General features: G+C 42.0%; 2 protein-coding genes across 6 annotated transcripts in view; both read left to right on the top strand.

Annotated features, from left to right (window-relative positions):
• Positions 1–1,243: 1,243 nt before the first annotated feature.
• selenot2 (selenoprotein T, 2) lies at positions 1,244–7,480 on the top strand. The gene is made up of 6 exons (XM_049027588.1): positions 1,244–1,574; positions 2,657–2,767; positions 2,853–2,979; positions 3,556–3,643; positions 4,701–4,831; positions 6,239–7,480. Exons 1-5 carry the CDS (start codon positions 1,351–1,353, stop codon positions 4,811–4,813), a joined length of 663 nt encoding a protein of 220 aa, XP_048883545.1. The 5' UTR covers positions 1,244–1,350; the 3' UTR covers positions 4,814–4,831; positions 6,239–7,480.
• Positions 7,481–8,940: 1,460 nt separating this feature from the next.
• The window catches only part of enox2 (ecto-NOX disulfide-thiol exchanger 2), a 159,472-nt gene continuing 148,753 nt past the window's right edge, over positions 8,941–19,659 (top strand). The window contains exon 1 of one of the 5 annotated variants that reach the window (XM_049027577.1): positions 8,941–9,088. The gene's annotated coding sequence lies outside the window, so the exon portion shown is untranslated. The remainder of the gene's footprint in view (positions 9,089–19,659) is intronic. The other 4 variants (XM_049027576.1, XM_049027578.1, XM_049027580.1 and 1 more) reach the window with 4 other exon arrangements.

Genomic DNA, 19,659 nt, shown 5'->3' on the forward strand with positions numbered 1-19,659 from the left:
AATCCTGGCAGTAGACTTTGCAGCCCCTGTACAGGGCTGCCCCTCCAGAATCTGCCAAGGAATGCATCTCCCATCAGATTCCCATGCCCAGTCGATGGTTCTGTGACTAAAGCTGTTTTCTGTCTCTTCTCTGAAGTGGAGCATGTCTTCTGAAGTGGAGCATGTCTTCCTAATTTTACTTCAGGCATCTTGTCTCACAAGGATGTATTTCTGTCACAGTGTCTTGTCTGACGTTACCTTAATTTAATACTCCAAAAAGAAGGTAGATAATGTGTGATTAACGGTATTACACAGCTGAAACAATATTTAAAAGGCTGAATTTTATATGGGAGAATAGAAACTGTTGCTAGAAGGAATTTTGTGGACCTGACAGGTGCCCAGAGTCTGTTTTTTTTCCTTATTGTAACATAAACTGCATTTCAGCTCAGTGAAATCTACATCTCCTAAATCTAAATGTAGTGGTGGAACAAAACCCAATTCTTCTAGCATTTTATAAACATTGCTTTTTTTCTAGGAATGTCTGATTTATGTTGATTAACATAAATATTGTGGAAAAATTCAATTTCAAGATGGAAAATCTCTGTGACACTCCTTTCTGTCTATTACATATAAATGAATATTTAAACATAGTATTGGTCGTTGGTCTGTCATTGATTAATAGATATCATTTTAAATATTTTAATTTAGTTTCGTTAAGTTTGGTGCTGACAATAAAGTATCTGGATATTTAATGAAATGTAGTAAGTTGTTTTTATACGACTCCTAACTAAATATTTCACAGTTTGTGAGTTAATAAAAAGTTATAACTGGTAAATAGAGCCTTCAAATTTCTGCCATCATCATACTTAACCGTGAATGCGTTTATTTGATTAAATTCTGCTAATTTATTCCCTTACTGGTCACGTAATCATTAATGGCTTTCTGTCTCTTAAAATCCTTTTTTATTGTTTATAATACTTTAAAAATAAATTGATTCTTTATTTAGCTGCATGAGATCCAAAAATTACTTTTGAATACCATAGGGATCATGTTTAAACGCATTAAAGTCCTGCTGTTAATTCATTCAACAGCTCAATCAAGGCTCATTAACCGGGTCGATTAGGTCGCTGCACTGGCGATAAGAACTTCCAGCTGTAGGGAATGATTTGCCCGGCTTGTCATTCTGACCTCCCGTCACCATGTGGCGTCTGTCTTATACGCAGGCTGCAGAAGAAGAAGAAGAGTGCGTGAACGTGTACCTGTACAATGTTCTCGCGATAACTTGGGTGTAAGGGAACCTGTCGTCCCAGTAGCAACTGAACGGGGCTAAGCGCAGAAGAGCCCCACGAAGGCGCCCAACCCGGCGGCGGAATGGCCGAGTACAGCCGGACGGGCATCCTGACGGCACTGCTGCTGTTTACGGTCGTCACTCTGCGGGATTTTTATCTCGGCAGGAATTTAAGTGAAGAGCAGCAGCGGGAGCGGCAGGCCGCCGACATCCGGGGCGCCGTGCCCGAAAGCCCGCGGAACCTGGATGCGTTGAAGACCGGCAAGCCGCAGATGTACATGGGCCCGGTTCTGAGGTTTCAGTACTGGTACTGTCATCCGTCCACTTTTTTTTGTTATTTTTTTTTTAAAGATATTTAACGTTTTTATTTCAGCATATTCCCCCCTCTCCCATGCCTAGTCAGAGGTGTCTGCCATTTAGCGGGTTTAAATCCCGGCGGCTTGCCAGTTTGACGCCTTATTTACGGCTGTGGGCAGTGCTGGGACCCCGTAGTTTATTTTCATGATGCTTCTCGGCGTGACCAAGTACAATGGCCCTTGCCTTACCGTGATTTTTTTTTAAGCAAATTATCTGCGTATTTTTCTTGACATTGCCCCATAAAGTGAACCAAACGTGTAATAGAGAGACGGATGTTTATCTTACTATTGTATTAAAAAAAAAATTGACGTCTTCAAACGTCTTGACATCTGTGTATTTAAACTGACAGCTTGGTGTCGAAGTCTTTAGAGATTTAGCTAATGTTCAAGCTGATTAAATTTCTTTGTCTCTCAGGATAATCCCTGACCTACTAGATATATAAAGCAGACTCCTTGCTGCCTTGCATTTATGTAAAATTTAAGAGTGTAACTTGTAATGTAGCTTGTAACCATCTTCTGCTGGTCCGTTTGTATCCAGCACCAGATCAGGAACCTTTCAGTCGTTTCCATTGCAACACTTTGTTTGGATGATGGTTAAATTCGCTTATTGATTAAGCACTACATTTTGTTGCAAAATTGCCTGAAAACATTAAGGCTGGCTCCCTGCCGTAATCTGCTGGATGTCTTCAGTTTTCAGCTGCTGTCTAACCCTGAATCGCTTACGGCGGTTAAAGTTTGGGTGTGGATTTGTGGTTCATATAATGCTGGGATGGCACTGTGGCTTTTCTTTGACCATCTGGTGGCGATAATTAATGGGAATGAGAGAGCAGCACACAGTAAACCTCGATTCTCACTAATCCTCTTAACCTGTCGGGTTGCTGCTTTGCCAGTGTAGTGAAATTGGCTGGGCATCGTGAATACTCTGTCACAGCACCCTGCATCCTGCCAGCCTCTTACTATTGTGATGTGTGTTTTTGGAGGGCTCTCTTCTGGGGCTCAGCTTTTATTTGTGCCCCTCCATTCTCCCAAACAGCATTTCCTGAGGGTACAGCAAGGTGTACCAGGAGTACTCTTGGTCTATCAGCCAGTTGTACCCGGACATCAAAATCGAGGGAGAAAACTACCCTCCAAAACCCATCAACAAGTAAGTAGATGCTTTAACAGACTTTGTTCTGCTATGACTTTGCCTGCAGGGTATATTAACTTCACGCTCTTCTCATTTCTCATAGGTACGTTGCAAATTTCATTTCCTATTTCAAACTCCTCGTCATCGCCCTGATCGTAAGTGGCCAGAATCCTTTTCCTCTCCTTGGAATCCACACTCCAGCTATTTGGTCATGGGGCCAAGACAATAAGGTGAGGACTGGAGGGGCTTGTGCTCAAGGTTTTTAAACACTGCGGCTGTACGTGTGCAGCAAAATAGTCACTCGTTCATTTGGCAGCAGTGTTCCTCACACACACATTCAAGTGCACACATTGTGCTTTGCTTTATGTGTTAAGTAAGCTGACAGCATTTTACTGTGGTGTCGCATGGTAATATAATTGGATTAATGAATGTCCCCCCCCCATAGTCCCACTGATTGCCTGTGTATCAGGGCAGATGCAGGGCTTGGCAGTTGTGAGCCGCCTTCTGCATTTTGCAGTCCTAGGAGTCCACGGTGGTTCCGGAATTCGCTTGAGATCCAGCTTGTGTGGTTTTGGCCTGATATTTCCGGCGTGTGACTTTCAGTTGTAACCAGTTCGTTTTTCTTGGCTCTTGCGGCTGGCGTCGTGCGTAAATGAACCCCTTGCTCGGCTTTAGGCCTCGTTTTGTTTGAAGCAGCTACAGCTTCACAGGGGTGATGAAGCTGGCTGATGCTATGGAGAAGGTGAAGGCCTGTTGACCTACTGTACCGCGGCTATAAATGTCTGCTCCTGTGTTTCACCTCCCAGATATTTTCCTGCCTGATGATGTTTTTCATCAGCAATATGCTGGAGACCCATTTCTTATCTACAGGGGCTTTTGAGATCACTCTCAACGGTGAGTGTCTTCCTTCGTTTATGGTTTCATCTTTGCCTCAGTGGTTAACATCTGTACTTGATTCTTTGGTTTCCCTCTGTCATTCTCTTCATGATACTTTCTGAATATCTGTCTGCTTGACTGCCTACCTCTCCAGCGCAATAGGGGCAATATGACGGCTTATGGTTTCTATTAATCAGAAGTCCTGCTTTGACGCTAAATCATTCATCCATTTTCTAAATCACTTATCCAACTGGGTCGCGGGGGCTCCGGAGCCTATCCCGGAAGCAATGGGCACGAGGCAGGGAACAACCCAGGATGGGGGGCCAGCCCATCGCAAGGCACACTCACACACCATTCACTCACACACGCACACCTATGGGCAATGTGGCAACTCCAGTTAGCCTCAGCATGTTTTTGGACTGTGGGGGGGAAACCGGAGTACCCGGAGGAAACCCCATGACGACATGGGGAGAACATGCAAACTCCACACACATGTGACCCAGGCGGAGACTCAAACCCGGGTCCCAGAGGTGTGAGGCAACAGTGCTAACCACTGCATCGCCATGCCGCCCCCTGACACAAAATCAATAGAAGTTTAATAGTTTTCTTTAAGGCTCTTAAATTACTTTTCGGTGGTTGTACCCTGCCTAATCTGTAACTGAAATTGGGCTTATGCAACATTATCTTCCCTCAAGCCGTCAGACTCCTGAACTGGACTGACACACACACACACACACCTCTATACACTCCACTACCTCAAGAACTTTTTGCACAACCCGTTGCACTTTACACTTGGCCTGTCTTATCCATTATCATCTCTTCTATTTCCTCTGTTGCCCTCTCTTGCATTGCACTGTTTTTGCAATGTTTACACACTTTCACTTTCTGTAGTCCTGCGTTGATGTACTGTAGTGTTATATGCAGTCCTGCGTTGATGTACTGTAGTGTTATGTGTAGGAACATTGTCCCGTTTCACTATGTACTGTATTACTGTATATGGTTGAAATGACAATAAAAGCCACTTGACTCGTATGTGCAATTGCTTATGGAAAACTCTTCACTTTATTTCCTACAGATGTACCAGTTTGGTCAAAGCTGAATTCAGGACGTGTACCTAACATCCAGGAGCTTTTTCAAATCCTCGATAATCACCTGAAGATGAATCAAGTCGGCAATGTCTTCCCATAGAACTAGTTTCCATGCTTAGTAAGTATTTAAGCAGATGTGTCTTTTACAGCTTGGCAGGTGACTTTGTCTAACTCTACAATGGGCTTTTGTTAATGAAATCCAAGGTAGGAAGAACAATACTGTGAACATCGGGGCCTTCTCAAGAACACTGATTTGGTGAAGAGGGTTAGAAAGGGAATTTGCATGGTGTGAAGAGGGTCTAACTTCATTAGAGTTGATTCTGAGTTTGGGGGAATTGCCTTTGGGCGCTTTTCTGCAGCACCAGGTATCGAGCTTCTGGTACTTCAAAGTGTTGGTTTTCCACTGGCATAAAAACTGGTACCGGCGCCGAATGACATCACGACGCCAGGTGGGGTATTTTGTACTGAATCCGAAAAATGGCTGTAGCAAAAAAAAAAAAAAAAAAAAAAAACACTTGCCATGCTTCGCAATTTTAATTATTCCTTTTATAGATTCTTATGTTTTAAAAATCAGTTTAAAGTTTTCCTCTGCTGCTTTTGCATGATTGTCTTGGAGAATGTATTCAGCAATCATAATGATTTTCATCCTTACTCTTTAAATCACTCGAGGATGGGTTTGTGAGAAGTTTATGGAGTCTTTTGTATCATAAATACAGATGCTTCCCTACTTACGAATGAGATGTTCTGGACGGCTGTTTGTAACTTGAAATGTTCGTAAGTCGTTATTCAACATTGTTTTATGGGTATATGCAAGTACAAAGAACTAGGATGCTGGGAGTACGCACGCTGCGCTGCGGGAGTACCGGCCAGAAGTCGTATTGGGTGGAATTGGTGCGCAGGGAAAAAATTGTTGCGGACAGGGAGCCCAACGAACACAATTTGCATTTACAGTCCTCTTCGTAAGTTGAGGAGCGTCTGTACCCCAATATTTTTTACAATACGATCACATCGCTATATTTAGCAAAATAACATTTCTAGGACAGCACGCTCTATGCATTCTCTATTAGTATATTCAACAAAATATTAAATTTTTTTCTCATGCTATCCAGACCTTTTTTTTTTTTTTTTTTGTACATGTTCTTACGAGAGCGGTTCTTTTCCACGCGGCGTTTGTATTGTGTTTCAGCGGCAGTCTACTTGCATAACCAATCTACAAAGAAAGTGTTTCAACTCCCAACCCAAAGGCCTGAAGTGCCAGCTAGTTTGGCACTTCTGATACTGGAACTTTTGGTACTTTGTACTCGACCAGAAGTCAATGGAAAAGCGAAGGTACCAGAAGCACTGTACTTGGCGCGGTGGGAAAGCGCTCTTTGTTTTCCCTTTTGCTTATTTTCCACTTGTCAGATGGCACATTCATCACTGCTCACGGCAGCTCGTCTCACCTGGTCTCAGATGCTTTTCAGATTGGCAGGCGGTCACTTCTCAACCTTGTTTTGATGGCCAGCAAACGTGTTCCCACCTCCAGGTTTCTGCAGTGGTTTTCCCAGTGCATCGGGCTGTCCTGTGGCGTTATGAAGGCCTGCACTGCAAACAGCATGCTGTAAGTCCAGGCTAGATGTCCATGCCACTGTGCACACTCCTGCCTTCTTGGGGAAACCTTCAGCACTACAAAAGCCTGTGGACTGACTTTTTTTTTTTTTTTTTTTTGCAAAAGCAAGCCTCGTGGAATAAATCCTGACCTTGTAAGCCTAGAATTCCAGGCAAGGTACTGTTTTTAGGTTAATGCTTTTTGTCTTGCTCTTGTAATTGTGCCCATATGGGTTTTGGTGGGATAAACTGGAGGCAGTGGTCTTCTCCCGAGCTGAATGTTTTTAAAATGGTCAAAACCATGAATGCAATGTAGTTTAGTGTCTGTCAAATGCAATGTCAAATGGGGTTTAAACAAATGCAACGGTGCGGTTTTAATTTCTCCAGTGCTAACTGTTCGTGTCCTGTGGAGCTGGATGCTTTTTGTTTTCTAAAGGCTAAGGTTATCCAGATGACTGCTCACAGTCACGCTTATCTCATCATCCACAGAAGGCTTGCCCATTTGCATCATGGTCTGCCGTGGCAGATGTTCTTTGTTAAAGCAAACGGCAGGTTGGGTTGAAGGATGCATAATTCTGAAGCAGCCCTGGGGTCCTCCCTGTAACCCCCCTGCAGGGGACACATGGTACCTCCTCGCTGGGCACCTCTCTTTCAGGTGCCGTGGCTCAGTGTCTAATACCCTGTGTTCTGACCCACTCTGCAGAGCCACCGAACTTACCTTCTGTTTTTATTGGTTTCTTTTTTTGCTGTTTGCATCATTCCCCGACCTGCATTTCTCTTAAGGAGGCTACTCCCCATGGAGAAAACACTCCAGCACCCTCTGCAGTCTTACACTCTGCGATTTTAAAACTGAAGATTGCAAAGTGGAAATCTTAGTTTATTTTTTTTTTTTGTTAAACTTGTGGAATTAATGTATAAATAAAGGAAGTAGTGCCTAAAATGTTTTTGCATTTTCTCCCCATGCGTTACTGTACCGTTGATATACAAATTGTGTTGTCAGTTGGGACTATTTGCTATTTTTGTATTTACGCCAGTCTAACGGAATCACACCATGCCATATGAAGAACACAAGTACATTGCCTAACTTGTTCTCAAAGTATTGTTAAAGGTTATCTTTGATCTCAATGCAGATCTGTGTACACTGACCAGCCATAACATTAAAAACAGCTGCCTAATATTGTGCAGGTCTCCCTTATGATGCCAAAACTCCTCTGACCTGTGGAGATATGGACTCCACAAGACCTCTGAAGGTGTCCTGTGGTATCTGGCAGCAAGACCTTAGCGGTTGATCCTTTAAGTTTTGAGGTGGGGCCTCCATGGATCTGACTTGTTTGTCCAGCACATCCTCACATGCTCAATGGGATTAAGATCTGGGGATTTTGGAGGCCAGGGTAACACCTTAAACTCCTTTTCATGTTCTTTAAACCATTTCTGAGCAATTTTTGCAGTGTGACAGGATCTATTGTCCTGAAAGAGGCCACAGCAAATACTGTTGTCAAGAAGTGGTATACTTGGTCTGCAGCAATGTATACGTAGGTGGTTCGTGTCAAAGTAACATCCACATGAATGCCAGGACCCCAGGTAGGTTCAGGGCAGACAGACTAATCTTCGCTGCCCACACTCATCAGTGAGGCTTGGGTGCCTATTACCCTGTCACTGGTTGACCAGTTGGCTTTCTTTAGACTGCTTTTGGTAGGAACTGACCACAACACCTGCCATTTCAGAAATGTTCTGACCCAGTTGTCCAGCCATCATAATTTGGCCCTTATCAAAATTGCTCAGATCCTTACACTCGCCCAAGTTCAAGAACTGCCTATAGTATAATAGCACCCTTGAAATGTGCCATTTTTCAATGAGATAATCAGCATTACTCACTTATTCACCTGGTAGTGGTTTTAATATCATTGCTAATCAGTGTATGTAGTCAGGTTTAACTTTATAGCCCAAATACTGAAATTTTCCTGCATTATTATAGTCTCTGATGACCTAGCTGACTGGTTGATGATGGACTGGTGTATGTGATTTTATTTTATCTCTCCCATTAATGTAGTGATGGTAAATCCCTCTAACATGGATTTTCTGGCATCTCATTGGTTACTTGAGGTTTTATTTAGCTCATTTTGTCGAAATTTTTTGGCAGCCATTTGACAATTGCAGTGTGCTTGTTGGTGATTACAGGCAACATACTTGAATTTATAAGTCTGTACTGTTTTACAAACTGCAGTGTACTTAAGGGTGCCTTTTGAGTGGCCTAGTTGGGAGTTACTGAATTGCTCTTTCCAAAAATGATTTCTGTAAACAACTTTACATTCATTTGTGTAGACAATTGCAAAGCAGGTTTAGCAAGTCCTTGAAGCAATTGGGGTTATGGGGAAATCTCTGTCAAGCAGATAATTTGAACTGGTGACCTTCTGTTTACTGGAATGGAGTCCAAATCCACTGAGGTCTGTGCATGCCCTATAATCTTTAACGGATGCCTTCTTTAACTGAGCTCTCAGGCGTGATTGTCTGAACACCATCGCACTATCAGCACCGACCCCAGACCCTGAAAAGAAAACAGCGAGTAACAATTTAACTCGCCACTGGATGGCGTCAGGGTCCGCTGTTCCAGGCGGAAGGCGCTGCGAGATCGTGACGTCCTCCAGTTTCCCACAATTCCGGAAGGGGCGCGCGCACGATCTCGCTCTCGTTAGCGCCACTGCCGCCTTGTCGACCGATTGCTTAGTAACCGTCAAGGAGGCGGACGCAGGGGAAGAGAGAGGGATTCAGTCCCGGAGGAGTGGTCGAGGTAAGTAGTCCAGGATTTGGGGGTCCTTTGCCGGACAGCCGTCGCCGTGACGAGGGTGGAGGGGTTACAAAGTTTCATTTTGAAGGCTAGCCTGCTTTCGGGGAACAGACGTCGCCAAGTGGTTTATGTGAGGTACCGTGGTTGTGCTGACACTGTTTGGTTTTATTTTGATACACGAGTATGCACGTAACCTCACTGCCTCCAGAAAACTCCGACCGGTCCTCCGGGCAGCCGTTCGCCAGGTGTAACCCGCCGGTCCTCCGACGCTTCCCAGCTAGCTGTCACGGGGCGGCCGCCGCCAACTTTCTGTGCGGCTCTCCGCTAGCGCGTGAAAGCGTGACGGGGAAGGTACGACTGCACGCGACGGAGAGCGAGTCAGTGCAGGAAGAGCCGCCGCCGCCGCGCGCCCTTCCAGAAGACGCAGTTTCTGGATCCAACTTCTGTGTTTTTAACATGCGCTTCCCGAGCTGACCGCGGAAGAGGGCGCCCAAGGTTCGCTTTTGAGGACCTGTCACTCCTGTATGAGAGGGCGGCCGAGTCGGTCCCTGGTCCGATCCGGTCCGTCTTTGGTGTGTATGCCTCTTAGAATCTCAGTGCAGTTACAGTGAACATCATTGTGCTCTTTAATTCACGTGCTTATTCGCCTTTCTATGTCGTTCTACGTTTAACGCGACTAATTCACGGTTTTTCTCTACTGTTTTAATGCATTGACTTTGGATAAAAGCGTTTCACGTGTAAATGTAACCTATTGTAACTCCTTATTTGATGAAAAAAAGCTGTAGTGTAATACTTCTGATTTACCAGCTGATCTGGTGGTCTAATTAAATTTAGAGTTTGCGTTTTGAAATGATACTGTATGAAATCCTGCGTGTTTTTTCCACTTTGGGATTTTCCTTCGGTGAACGTGCTTCAACCGACGATGATCACCGTTATCATCATCAGATAACGGACCGCGTTGGGTCGGTTGATTGTCCGCTATTCACAAATGTGCTGTAATACTAAAACCTTTGTGTAACCTAAATGCTGGATTGATATTTCTGACCCATGGTACTTAAATCAGTCATAGAAAATTTCTCTTACAGTTGTTTCACTTGACTTATTTGTAAAATATTTTGCCTGAGTTTGACACCAAATCAAACATTATTCATTTTACAGAACACCTTAACATATAAGCGACACGTTAGCCGTCCAAATGCTAATTTTCTCATTTCCCGCTGATTAATGGATCTATCGACTGCGCGAGTTGACTGTCGACGATACCTACGGTTTAAATGCAATGAAAATGACTCAAGCTACACCTTGCTTAAAATTGAGCCCGAACAGTTTAATATTGAAGGGCACTTGTATTTCAGAATTCAGGATAATCAGCATATGTATTAGCACGACTTAAATATTTTGATAAAATCTATATTTTTGTATTTGCACCATTACCCGGCGTAGTCTCTGTGCTCCAATAGTCGGAATACCGTCAATTTTCAGATTGAAATTTATTTCCCCCTCGAATTTGAAGTTGAATATATGGGAAAGACGACCACGTGTTTTAGATGTGGGAGGGAGTACAAAAAATATTACTTGCTCCTCAGATCTGTACTGTTTTGTTTGTTTTTTTTTATAGTTGGGGTTATGGCTTATTCAGATATAAACATGTTATATTTACGTGTATACGTATGTTTGCAGACTTTACACATATTTAAATGTGAGGCATTAAGCTAGAGAGTACCAGTACTTATTAGACTGCTGAAGCTAGATCATTAGGAGAAGGTGTATTAGAGATATGGGGTGGGGGGCACTTATCCAAGCAAATAAATGATTACATGATGTGAATTGTTGCCATTTTCAAAATGGCAGTGAACTAACTTTATAGCTTGGGCCAGTCAGTAACTTTCATTATGTGACAGTCTAGAAAATAGAACACAGTCGAGCAAGAGCTGCCGTATTTAATTTGGAGGCTACCATAAAATCACAATCAGATTATCGTCTGTGTCGCAAGTAATACACTGGAAAAAAAGTCAAAAAGAGTGAAATGAAGCCAACAAAAACCGACGAGGACCCTTGTGTTTAGGATAGCTGGATTATTTCAGCATGGCTTGTATTGTTCAAATAAACCAAACTTGTAGTAGAAAGGTGAATGTTGTTTTTTCGGCAGTATTAAGCACTGATTGTGTGTGTGTGTAACTATATATATATATAATCGTTTGTGTGGCCATATTGATTATTAGCAGCACCTGACTGAAAATTTGCTGGTGCTGCATCACGAAGGCTTCTCTTCCCATTACCCTCACGGACATTTTCATCCAGCCCAAGTCTAGACGATGATAAGCACCATTAAAGGCTCTCCGTGAAAATTACCTTAAAATAAGTGGGAAGACAGCCCGAATTGTCACGGAGGTGTCAGCCTTCAATGGCTGCGTTGCCTCTTAGCCTCACGTTCTCCATTAAAGCTGCCGCCGGAGCAGACTCTTTTGCATAATTTTCGCCAGATATACTTCTCAAATTTTTATCTCGGGCTGCGTGCATTCAGTTTCTTAGGTGACACGATTAGCTGTTCAGAGGCTGTCGTAACGCGCAAGAGTAGCGTGTGCATGCCCCAAGACCCACAGGCTAGTTGCAGCAACCTTCTGTTTGGCTGGCCCTGTGTTCTGCCATTTTTTGCTGTTTTGCCAGAATTTGCTAGATAGGCAAAATGTTGAAGTATATCGGTCAGTTTTTGCTATGTTGCCAAAGTATCTTTCCAATAGTTTTGAATGGACATTTTGTATAAGGATTTGTGATATCAAAATAACATTCCTGTGTTTTTAAAAGTGGTAGCAGTTTTTTACATGTAGTTTTATGCTACCAGAAATTGCTCCCTATAGTTTTCAGTCTGGTAGCAGTTTCCACACATGTTCCACACAGGCAGGAGGTTCTGCCAGCATAAAACTGCATATGAAAAACTGCTAACCACACTGAAATCTATAGGCAGTAGATTCTGGCAGCACAAGTTTTCAGTGAGGTAGCAGTTTTTTTACACACAATTTTATGCTGCCAGAAACGGTTTCCGATAGCTTTCATTTGGGTAGCAGTTTTTAAAAGTAAAATTAACACCATGATAAGAATGTAATGTCATAAAATGATCATCGTTGGTGTAGTAGTTATTAGCTTCCTAAGCTCTAGATATTTTTGCTGAATTTTGTCTCCTGTCGTTTCAAGACTTGTACAAAATATACAAGGATTAACTTCAAAATATTGATATTGTGTCAAGAAAAGATATTAAACTTACCAAATTGTGTTATGAGGCCAAAAATATTTTGCGTGTTTGTAAAATAGTAATGAAAATAAAGTAGCCTAAAAATGTTTTTCTCTTGAAACCAAGCTTCTATAGTTCCTGTCAGTACTCCAAATATATAGCTGAATTGCTTTAATTATAATAGTAACAGACACATAATAAATGTCAATTTTTTACCTCTTATATTTGGGTGTGGGTGACCTATTTTCGACATAAAAAAAAACTGTACAAATACCAATTCTGAGACTAAGTTGCCCACTCATTTTCTGTAAAAAGTGAGCAGGTAAAACTCAAGGTTCACTGTGTGCCTTCCTTATATCTATGTGTCTGTCTGTTGTCTTGGAGTGTCTGTGTATATGTGTATATGGGCTGGTTTTTAACCACGTTATGGGTGCCATGTATCCTCATAATGTGATAATGTGTAAGATGTCTTACTTCCTCAATTTTATAAAAAAATCTGTGAATGTTTTAAATAATAAAAATAAGCAGGCAGGTTTAAATAAAAACTGAACACATTTTTTTCCTCAACAATTGTCACAAACATAAGTGGACAAGTGTTTCTTGTATTTGGCTCATTTGAAATGTGCCCAGCTACTGCAGACAATGACACAAACCTTTGACAATCTTTTGAGAAATGTAATATTTTTATCTACTTAAAATGGTTATGACAGACATTTTATGAAGTCATAATAAAGTTTGTAAACCGTTCGTGCCATTAAACTATTTTAGTTACAAGGATCAGATACATTTTTGTTAATGTGTAAATTAAATCAACATTGTAAGGTTTGGAAATCTTTTTTTAAAAAGCTGAGATATTAAAGTAGGAACTGAATAATTTGTATGGGAATATGAGTTCTTGCCATTTCAATTATGTTTTCGGCAGCATTCCCTTCCAACACAGAGCAAACCATACAGTAGTCCTCTGCATTCCCTAGACAAGATAATTGTGGAATAATAACTTTATTTCACCAGTAAACAAAACTCTGCCTTGAACTTGTAAAATGTGGACACCTAGAATTTGCTCTCAAAGCACGTTGTAATGTGTGGGTCCATGCAACTGGAAGAGGTTGGACAAACCAATCAGATGTCTTGATCCCGCCTCTAGTTGCTTGGACCCACCTCCTCTACAGTCTGTTTCAGAGAGAGAACCAATCATTGTTTTTTCTGCCCTCAGATCTTTATTGTGCAAGTAAAACTTCCATGAGCAAAACAAATGCATGAGTACCGACGAGTTTAATGGTAAAATATGGTTCCATATTTGGTTTCGGTATTTGATTCATAATTTGGGGAATAAACACAAATATCAACAAAAGAGCTATACATGATGATTACAAAAGCTCTCTACCATGTGCATGTCCATCCGATCAATATGCATTTTATTAGACTGCCTCCCCCACCACCCCTGACAGACAATTGGATATGCCCATTACAGGCATGTTGGAATCTGAAGATTTGACCCTGCTCATTCGTTCAGTATCTGCAGTTATTAATAAATTTTGTTTCTTACTTTGACCCTGATTCACGGCCCATCTCGGTATAACTTGTGTTTTGTGATGGGTTTTTGACCATTACTCTCCCCCTCCGGAGAACTCTTTATCACGGTCTTAAAGTGAAGTTGGAAGACTCCCCTGTTTAGTCGTGACATTGTTGGATGTGCTTCTGCGTTAATCCAGCTGCATTATGGTTGTTTACCCAGTTTTTTAGATTACACTTTGAATGTTGGAGTCAAGTTTCCCAACAACCGCTGTTCCGCATGTTAAATGGAAGTGTATCCTGTATATTAAATTGTGTTTCATTGGATTATTTTTCTGCAGCACTGTCTATAGCAGTGTTTCCCAACCTTTTTTGAATTGTGTACCCCCTGAGAGATTTTCTCATACCACAAGTACCCCCTTTGTCAAATGTGTTGATGATTCAATAAAAGTAGAACGTACAACTGATTATCAAATTTAAAACATTTTATTAAATCTCCATAACTTGAACATTTAATTCATTAAGCAACACATCCCAGATAGATTTTCTTTCTATACCAGGGCACAGCTAATGGAATGGCTGATAATATTTACCCATCATCAGGGAAATTAAATATAAAAATTTTTTCCACGTACCCCCTGTAATGTGCTCGCGTACCACTAGGGGTACGCGTACCCCCGGTTGGGAATCACTGGTCTATAGCACGGCTTTAAACTTGTATTGAAAGTGAACACTGCTTCCCCGTGTGCACTTTTTCTTATTTTAATTTTTAATTGGTGTTGTGTGTGTGTGTGTGTGTGTGTGTGTGTGTGTGTGTGTGTGTGTGTGTGTGTGTGTGTGTTCCTATTTTTTTGGTTGTTGTTGGTTATTGTTCTGTTACTCTTTTTAAAAATGATATTTCACATGATCACTGTTTACAGTCAGATCTGACAAAATGTGTGTATATATATAAATAAATGCACTGTATAACTCTTTAAATCCAAGTTTTGATGCTTACATGACTGATGTAGCCTGTCTGTATCACCTCTGTGCTTGGCAAATATGGTCTGAACTAAAGCAGAGTGAATTAGATCCAGTCTTACTTTTCCATAAATGCAAATAATTTTGATCAATTTGTGTGTGTGTGTGTGTGTGTGTGTGTGTGTGTGTGTGTGTGTGTGTGTGTGTGTGTGTGTGTGTGTGTGTGTGTGTGTGTGTGTGTGTGAGAGAGACCAAATTAGGAAATTGCATACCTGTCTCCATTAGCCATACTAGATTAGGCGATCACTTGTAGGTGCAGCGCTGTGCCCCTTCTCGGCTGTCCTGCCTGCAACAGTCCCTGTAGGCAAAGCCCTCTTTTTTCTGTAGTTATTAGTGCTGTTGGAAGGGTTCACATTTTAATTGTCTAATAACATACAGCTATACAAAGAAACGGTGACATAAAGTTAAGCAAGGAAGGACCTCTCTACTCTCTATCGTTTTGTGAATGGTAAATTAACTGTAAAATGATTACACTCAATTTATTACAATCTTAACATCTGAATTGTACATTGAGTGATTTTAAATATGGTTATACCCTCCTCAACCAATCACCACTTTACTGTGACGGAGATGTTTGTTTGGAACTGTGATCCAAGGAGCTATTTTGTCAAGGACAGTTGGCCCTAGTAGGGTCTCCCAAAGCAAATTGGTCCTATGTGAGAGGCCAGAGTCAAGTCAAGTGGGTCTTTATTGTCATACAATATATGTATAATCCATAGAATTCAGTGGCATGAAATTCAGATTCAGAAGACTCCCATGATGGGGAAGAATAAGGACCATGCAGCCTTACCCAGATTAGGGAGACCAGGGCCTAGGTTTTAGAAACATGGAATAAGCCATTATTTTATTTATATTAATTGAATTTATTTTCCATTTCTGCCACTCGTGTGTTAAACATTGCTATTGTTCACCCTATTTAAGTACATAAGTTAATATAACATGTAGCAGTAACTCTGTACTGCTGTTTAATGGTCTTATGATCCATGGCTATTTCTAGTTTTATTTTTTAATAAAGATGTTGATTCAAAAACAAATAAGCCGATCTCTGTGAGGGGAGTGCCAATGGATCGTCTGCTTGTCCATGATCTTGCCACCCACTCATCAACAACATTTTCAGTCACCTAGATCTGGGCAGTATATCCAATTTCTGTGGTACATTGATATATTTTCAAAACAAGTTATATGATGACACTCCTGTTTATATCAATACACCCTTTATTGTATGTTAAAACCAATAGTATAGTTTCATGGGTGTAATAAATGCAAGAGCTTCGTTGTATCGTTGCGCAGACTCCCAAAATTCACAGCTAAAGTCAAACCGTTCAGTAAGCATCTTAAGAGGTAGTTGGTGGTTTGCAGATATTTTTTAATAAACCTTCAAGTTTGTAAGGTGGGTGTTTTAAAATACACCGTTAAATAGTATTTCAAAGACTGTGATGAAGTTTTTACTTCATCTCTAAACTAATGCATGATGCATATACAAAGTCTATTAAGAGCCAAAACAGAGCTTAAATAGAACTGTCTTCTGCTTTCTTTCACACATACAGATGACTGCACAGTTCTCTTTGAAACGGCAGTAGTATGCATTTTGTTTACTCATGATGGCACAAAGTAGTGATTGCTATATGCATTTTAATCTGGGTGCATTTTACAATAAAAACAGAAACTTTACGCAGTAATGATTATTTTTAGTTTTTAAGTGCCCCTAAAGTTTCATAAATGCCCCTATATTTTAGACAGAGGGGAGCAAAAGTTGCCCCCTAAATATTTCTTAAATTTCCTACACTGGAGTAGAAATAGTAAACCTCAAGACACAGCACGGGAACCAAACTTTTGGAATGGGGCTGGACTCAATTTCACTCTGGGGTTGCCCTAGGGGGAGGTGCGGGGCAGGTGTGGGTCTACTCATAGCGCCCTGGTTTGGTGGTGGTATCTTGGAGATCACCCCAGTGAATGACTGCATCCGTTTGACTTTGTTTGGGTACAGGATCAGACTGTTGTCTGTGCTTAATCACTGAACATTTGTTCAGAGTATTGGCCTTCTTGGATACTTTGGGTGGGGTCCTGGGAGGTACTCCGCGTGGGCACTCCATTGTTCTGTTGAGGGACTTTAATGCTTACGTGAGTAATGACCATGAAACCTGGAAGGGTGTGATTGGGAGGAATGTCCTGCCCAATCTGACCTTGAGTGGTGCTTTGTTATCAGACCTCTGTGCTAGTCAGTTTGACCATTTTCAAGTATAAGGGTGTTCATAAGTGCACCTGGGACCATGATACCCTAGGCTATAGATAAATGTCTAATTTTGTAGTCACATTATCAGATCTGTGTCCGTATTTATGGCACTCTGGAGAAGAAAAGCACTGAGCTGTCATCTGATCACCATTTGCTGGTGAGTTGGATCAGTTGATGGGGGAAAAATGCCAGACAGACCTGGCAGACCAAATCATATAGTGTGGGTGTGCTGGGAGCAATCTGACAGAGCCTCCTGTCTGAGAGATCTTTAACTCGCATCCTGGCAGAACTTCTTACATTTTGAGACTGGAGTCATTAAGCCCAGGTGGTTCATATTCTGTGCCTCCATTGCTGAGGCGGTTATGGTCATAAGGCTGTTGGTGCCTATTGTGACGGCAGTCCCTGAACTAGGTGATGGACACCAACGGTAAACAGTGTTGTCAGGCTGAAAAAGGAGGCCTTCCGAGCTTGGTTAGCTTGTGGAACTCCAGAGGCAGCTGACAGGTATTGGCAGACCAAGCGGAGTGTAGCATTGACAATTCCGGAAGCAAAAACTTGAGTGTCAGTGGAGTTTGGTGAAGCCATGGAAATGGACCTTTGAAGAAATTCTGTCAGGTGACTCAGGAGGGGAAGCAGGATTTTCCCCTTGCTGTTTACGCAGGGATGGAGTATTGTTGACCTCAACTGGGGATATAGTCAGATGGTAAAAGGAATGCTTTGAGGACCTACTGAATGCTGCTGACATGCTCTTCTGATAGGAAATAGAATTATTGCCAATTTCTAAGTAGGAATGGCTGATTCTGATACACAACTGCTGATACTGAAACAAGAGATCTTTTAACTTTAATATTTTAATATAATTATATATTGTATATATAATTATTATTTCTAAACTAGTAAATACAGATGGGGGGCGGCATGATGGTGCAGTGGTTAGCACTGTTGCCTCACACCTCTGGAACCCAGGTTCGAGTCTCTGCCTGGGTCACATTTGTGCAGAGTTTGCATGTTCTCCCCATGTCGTCGTGGGGTTTCCTCCGGGTTCCCCCCACAGTCCAAAGACATGCTGAGGCTAATTGGACTTGCTAAATTGCCCGTAGGTGTGCATGTGTGAGTGGATGGTGTGTGAGTGTGCCCTGCGATGGGCTGGCCCCCCATCCTGGGTTGTTCCCTGCCTTGTGCCCATTGCTTCCGGGATAGGCTCTGGACCCCCCGCGACCCAGTAGGATAAGCGGTTTGGAAAATGGATGGATGGATAAATACAGATGGAAAAATGTACGATTAAAAAAATCTCTAATTAGGCTAGTAGAAACGTGTAATGTACTATATACAACTTCATTTGTACATCTTGTTTTAAGCATTTTTTGAGGGATTTGCAGTTCAATTTTGATATCTTCCAAGCGAGTATACGCAAGTGGCAAATGCTTAAAATGCCCCACATTTTTCTCCCACTCGCAACAGTGGGACACTCTGCTGCGATCACAGCCTCCCCTGTATCACAAGCTGTAGCGAGTGAGCAAAACCACCCAAGCTAGCGACTCCCAAATCATTCATTGCTTTTTTCATATTACTGGCATTGCCTTGCACAATTGTGCGCTCTGTGTTTAGTGGGATTTTCCACTTGTGTGCAAATAGTTGCTGTTAAAAGCATAAAATGCTTCCAGATCGTCACTCTCTTATTGATGTTATACTACTCCTCCTGTGAAGGGTATGCGCATGATGCATGTCACAGCAGGTTGAAGTCACTGCGCTCACACCCAAAGAGTGGCAGCATTAGCGTTCAGCTTGAATGCCACAAAACACATCTAAAATGGGAGGGAGCTGCCATACGATTGATTGTACAAATGGATTTAACACAACTTGGGAGCTATCTTTTTGAGATTGGCAAAACCTAAATAAGTAAGTATCGGACGTGGATGTCACGTATGGCTGATTCCCGATCCGTCCAATAGATCTGGATCAGCTCCGATCTGAATATTGGATCAGTGCAACTCTATTACTAAGTCTGAAGTCACAGAAGTAGTAAAATTCCTTAGTAGTAAGGCCCTAGGGGGAGGATGAGATTCCTGAAGGCTCTGGATGTTGATGTGCTGTTTTGGGTGACACGACTCTTCAACATTGCTTGGAGAATGGGGGCAGTGCCTCTGGACTGGCAGACGTACTATTAGGTTCCTATATAACTGGAGCAAGAATATGGTTTGCATTACCGGTAGTAAGTCATATTGTTCTTGGTGGGTGTTTGCCAGGGCTACCCGTTGTCATCGATTCTGTTTATAATTTTTATGGATAATATTTTTAGCTGTATTGAAGGGATGGAAGGTGTCCAGTATGGTGACCGCAGGATCACATCTTTGCTTTTTTGCGTAGAATGTGGTCCTGTGTGCTTCATCAAGTAGTAATGTCTAGCATGCACTGAGGTGGTTTACAGCCAGGTGTAAAGTGGCCAGGATGAGGACCAAGACCTCTAATTTGGAGGCCATGGTTCTGAACCAGAAAAGGATGGATTACTCCCTCTAGGATGGAGATTAGTTAGCGCTTCAAGTGGAGGAGTTTAAGTATCTCGGGGTCTTATTTACAAAT

The sequence above is a fragment of the Brienomyrus brachyistius genome, chromosome 10 (assembly GCF_023856365.1).
Source record: "Brienomyrus brachyistius isolate T26 chromosome 10, BBRACH_0.4, whole genome shotgun sequence".
NCBI lineage: Eukaryota > Metazoa > Chordata > Actinopteri > Osteoglossiformes > Mormyridae > Brienomyrus > Brienomyrus brachyistius.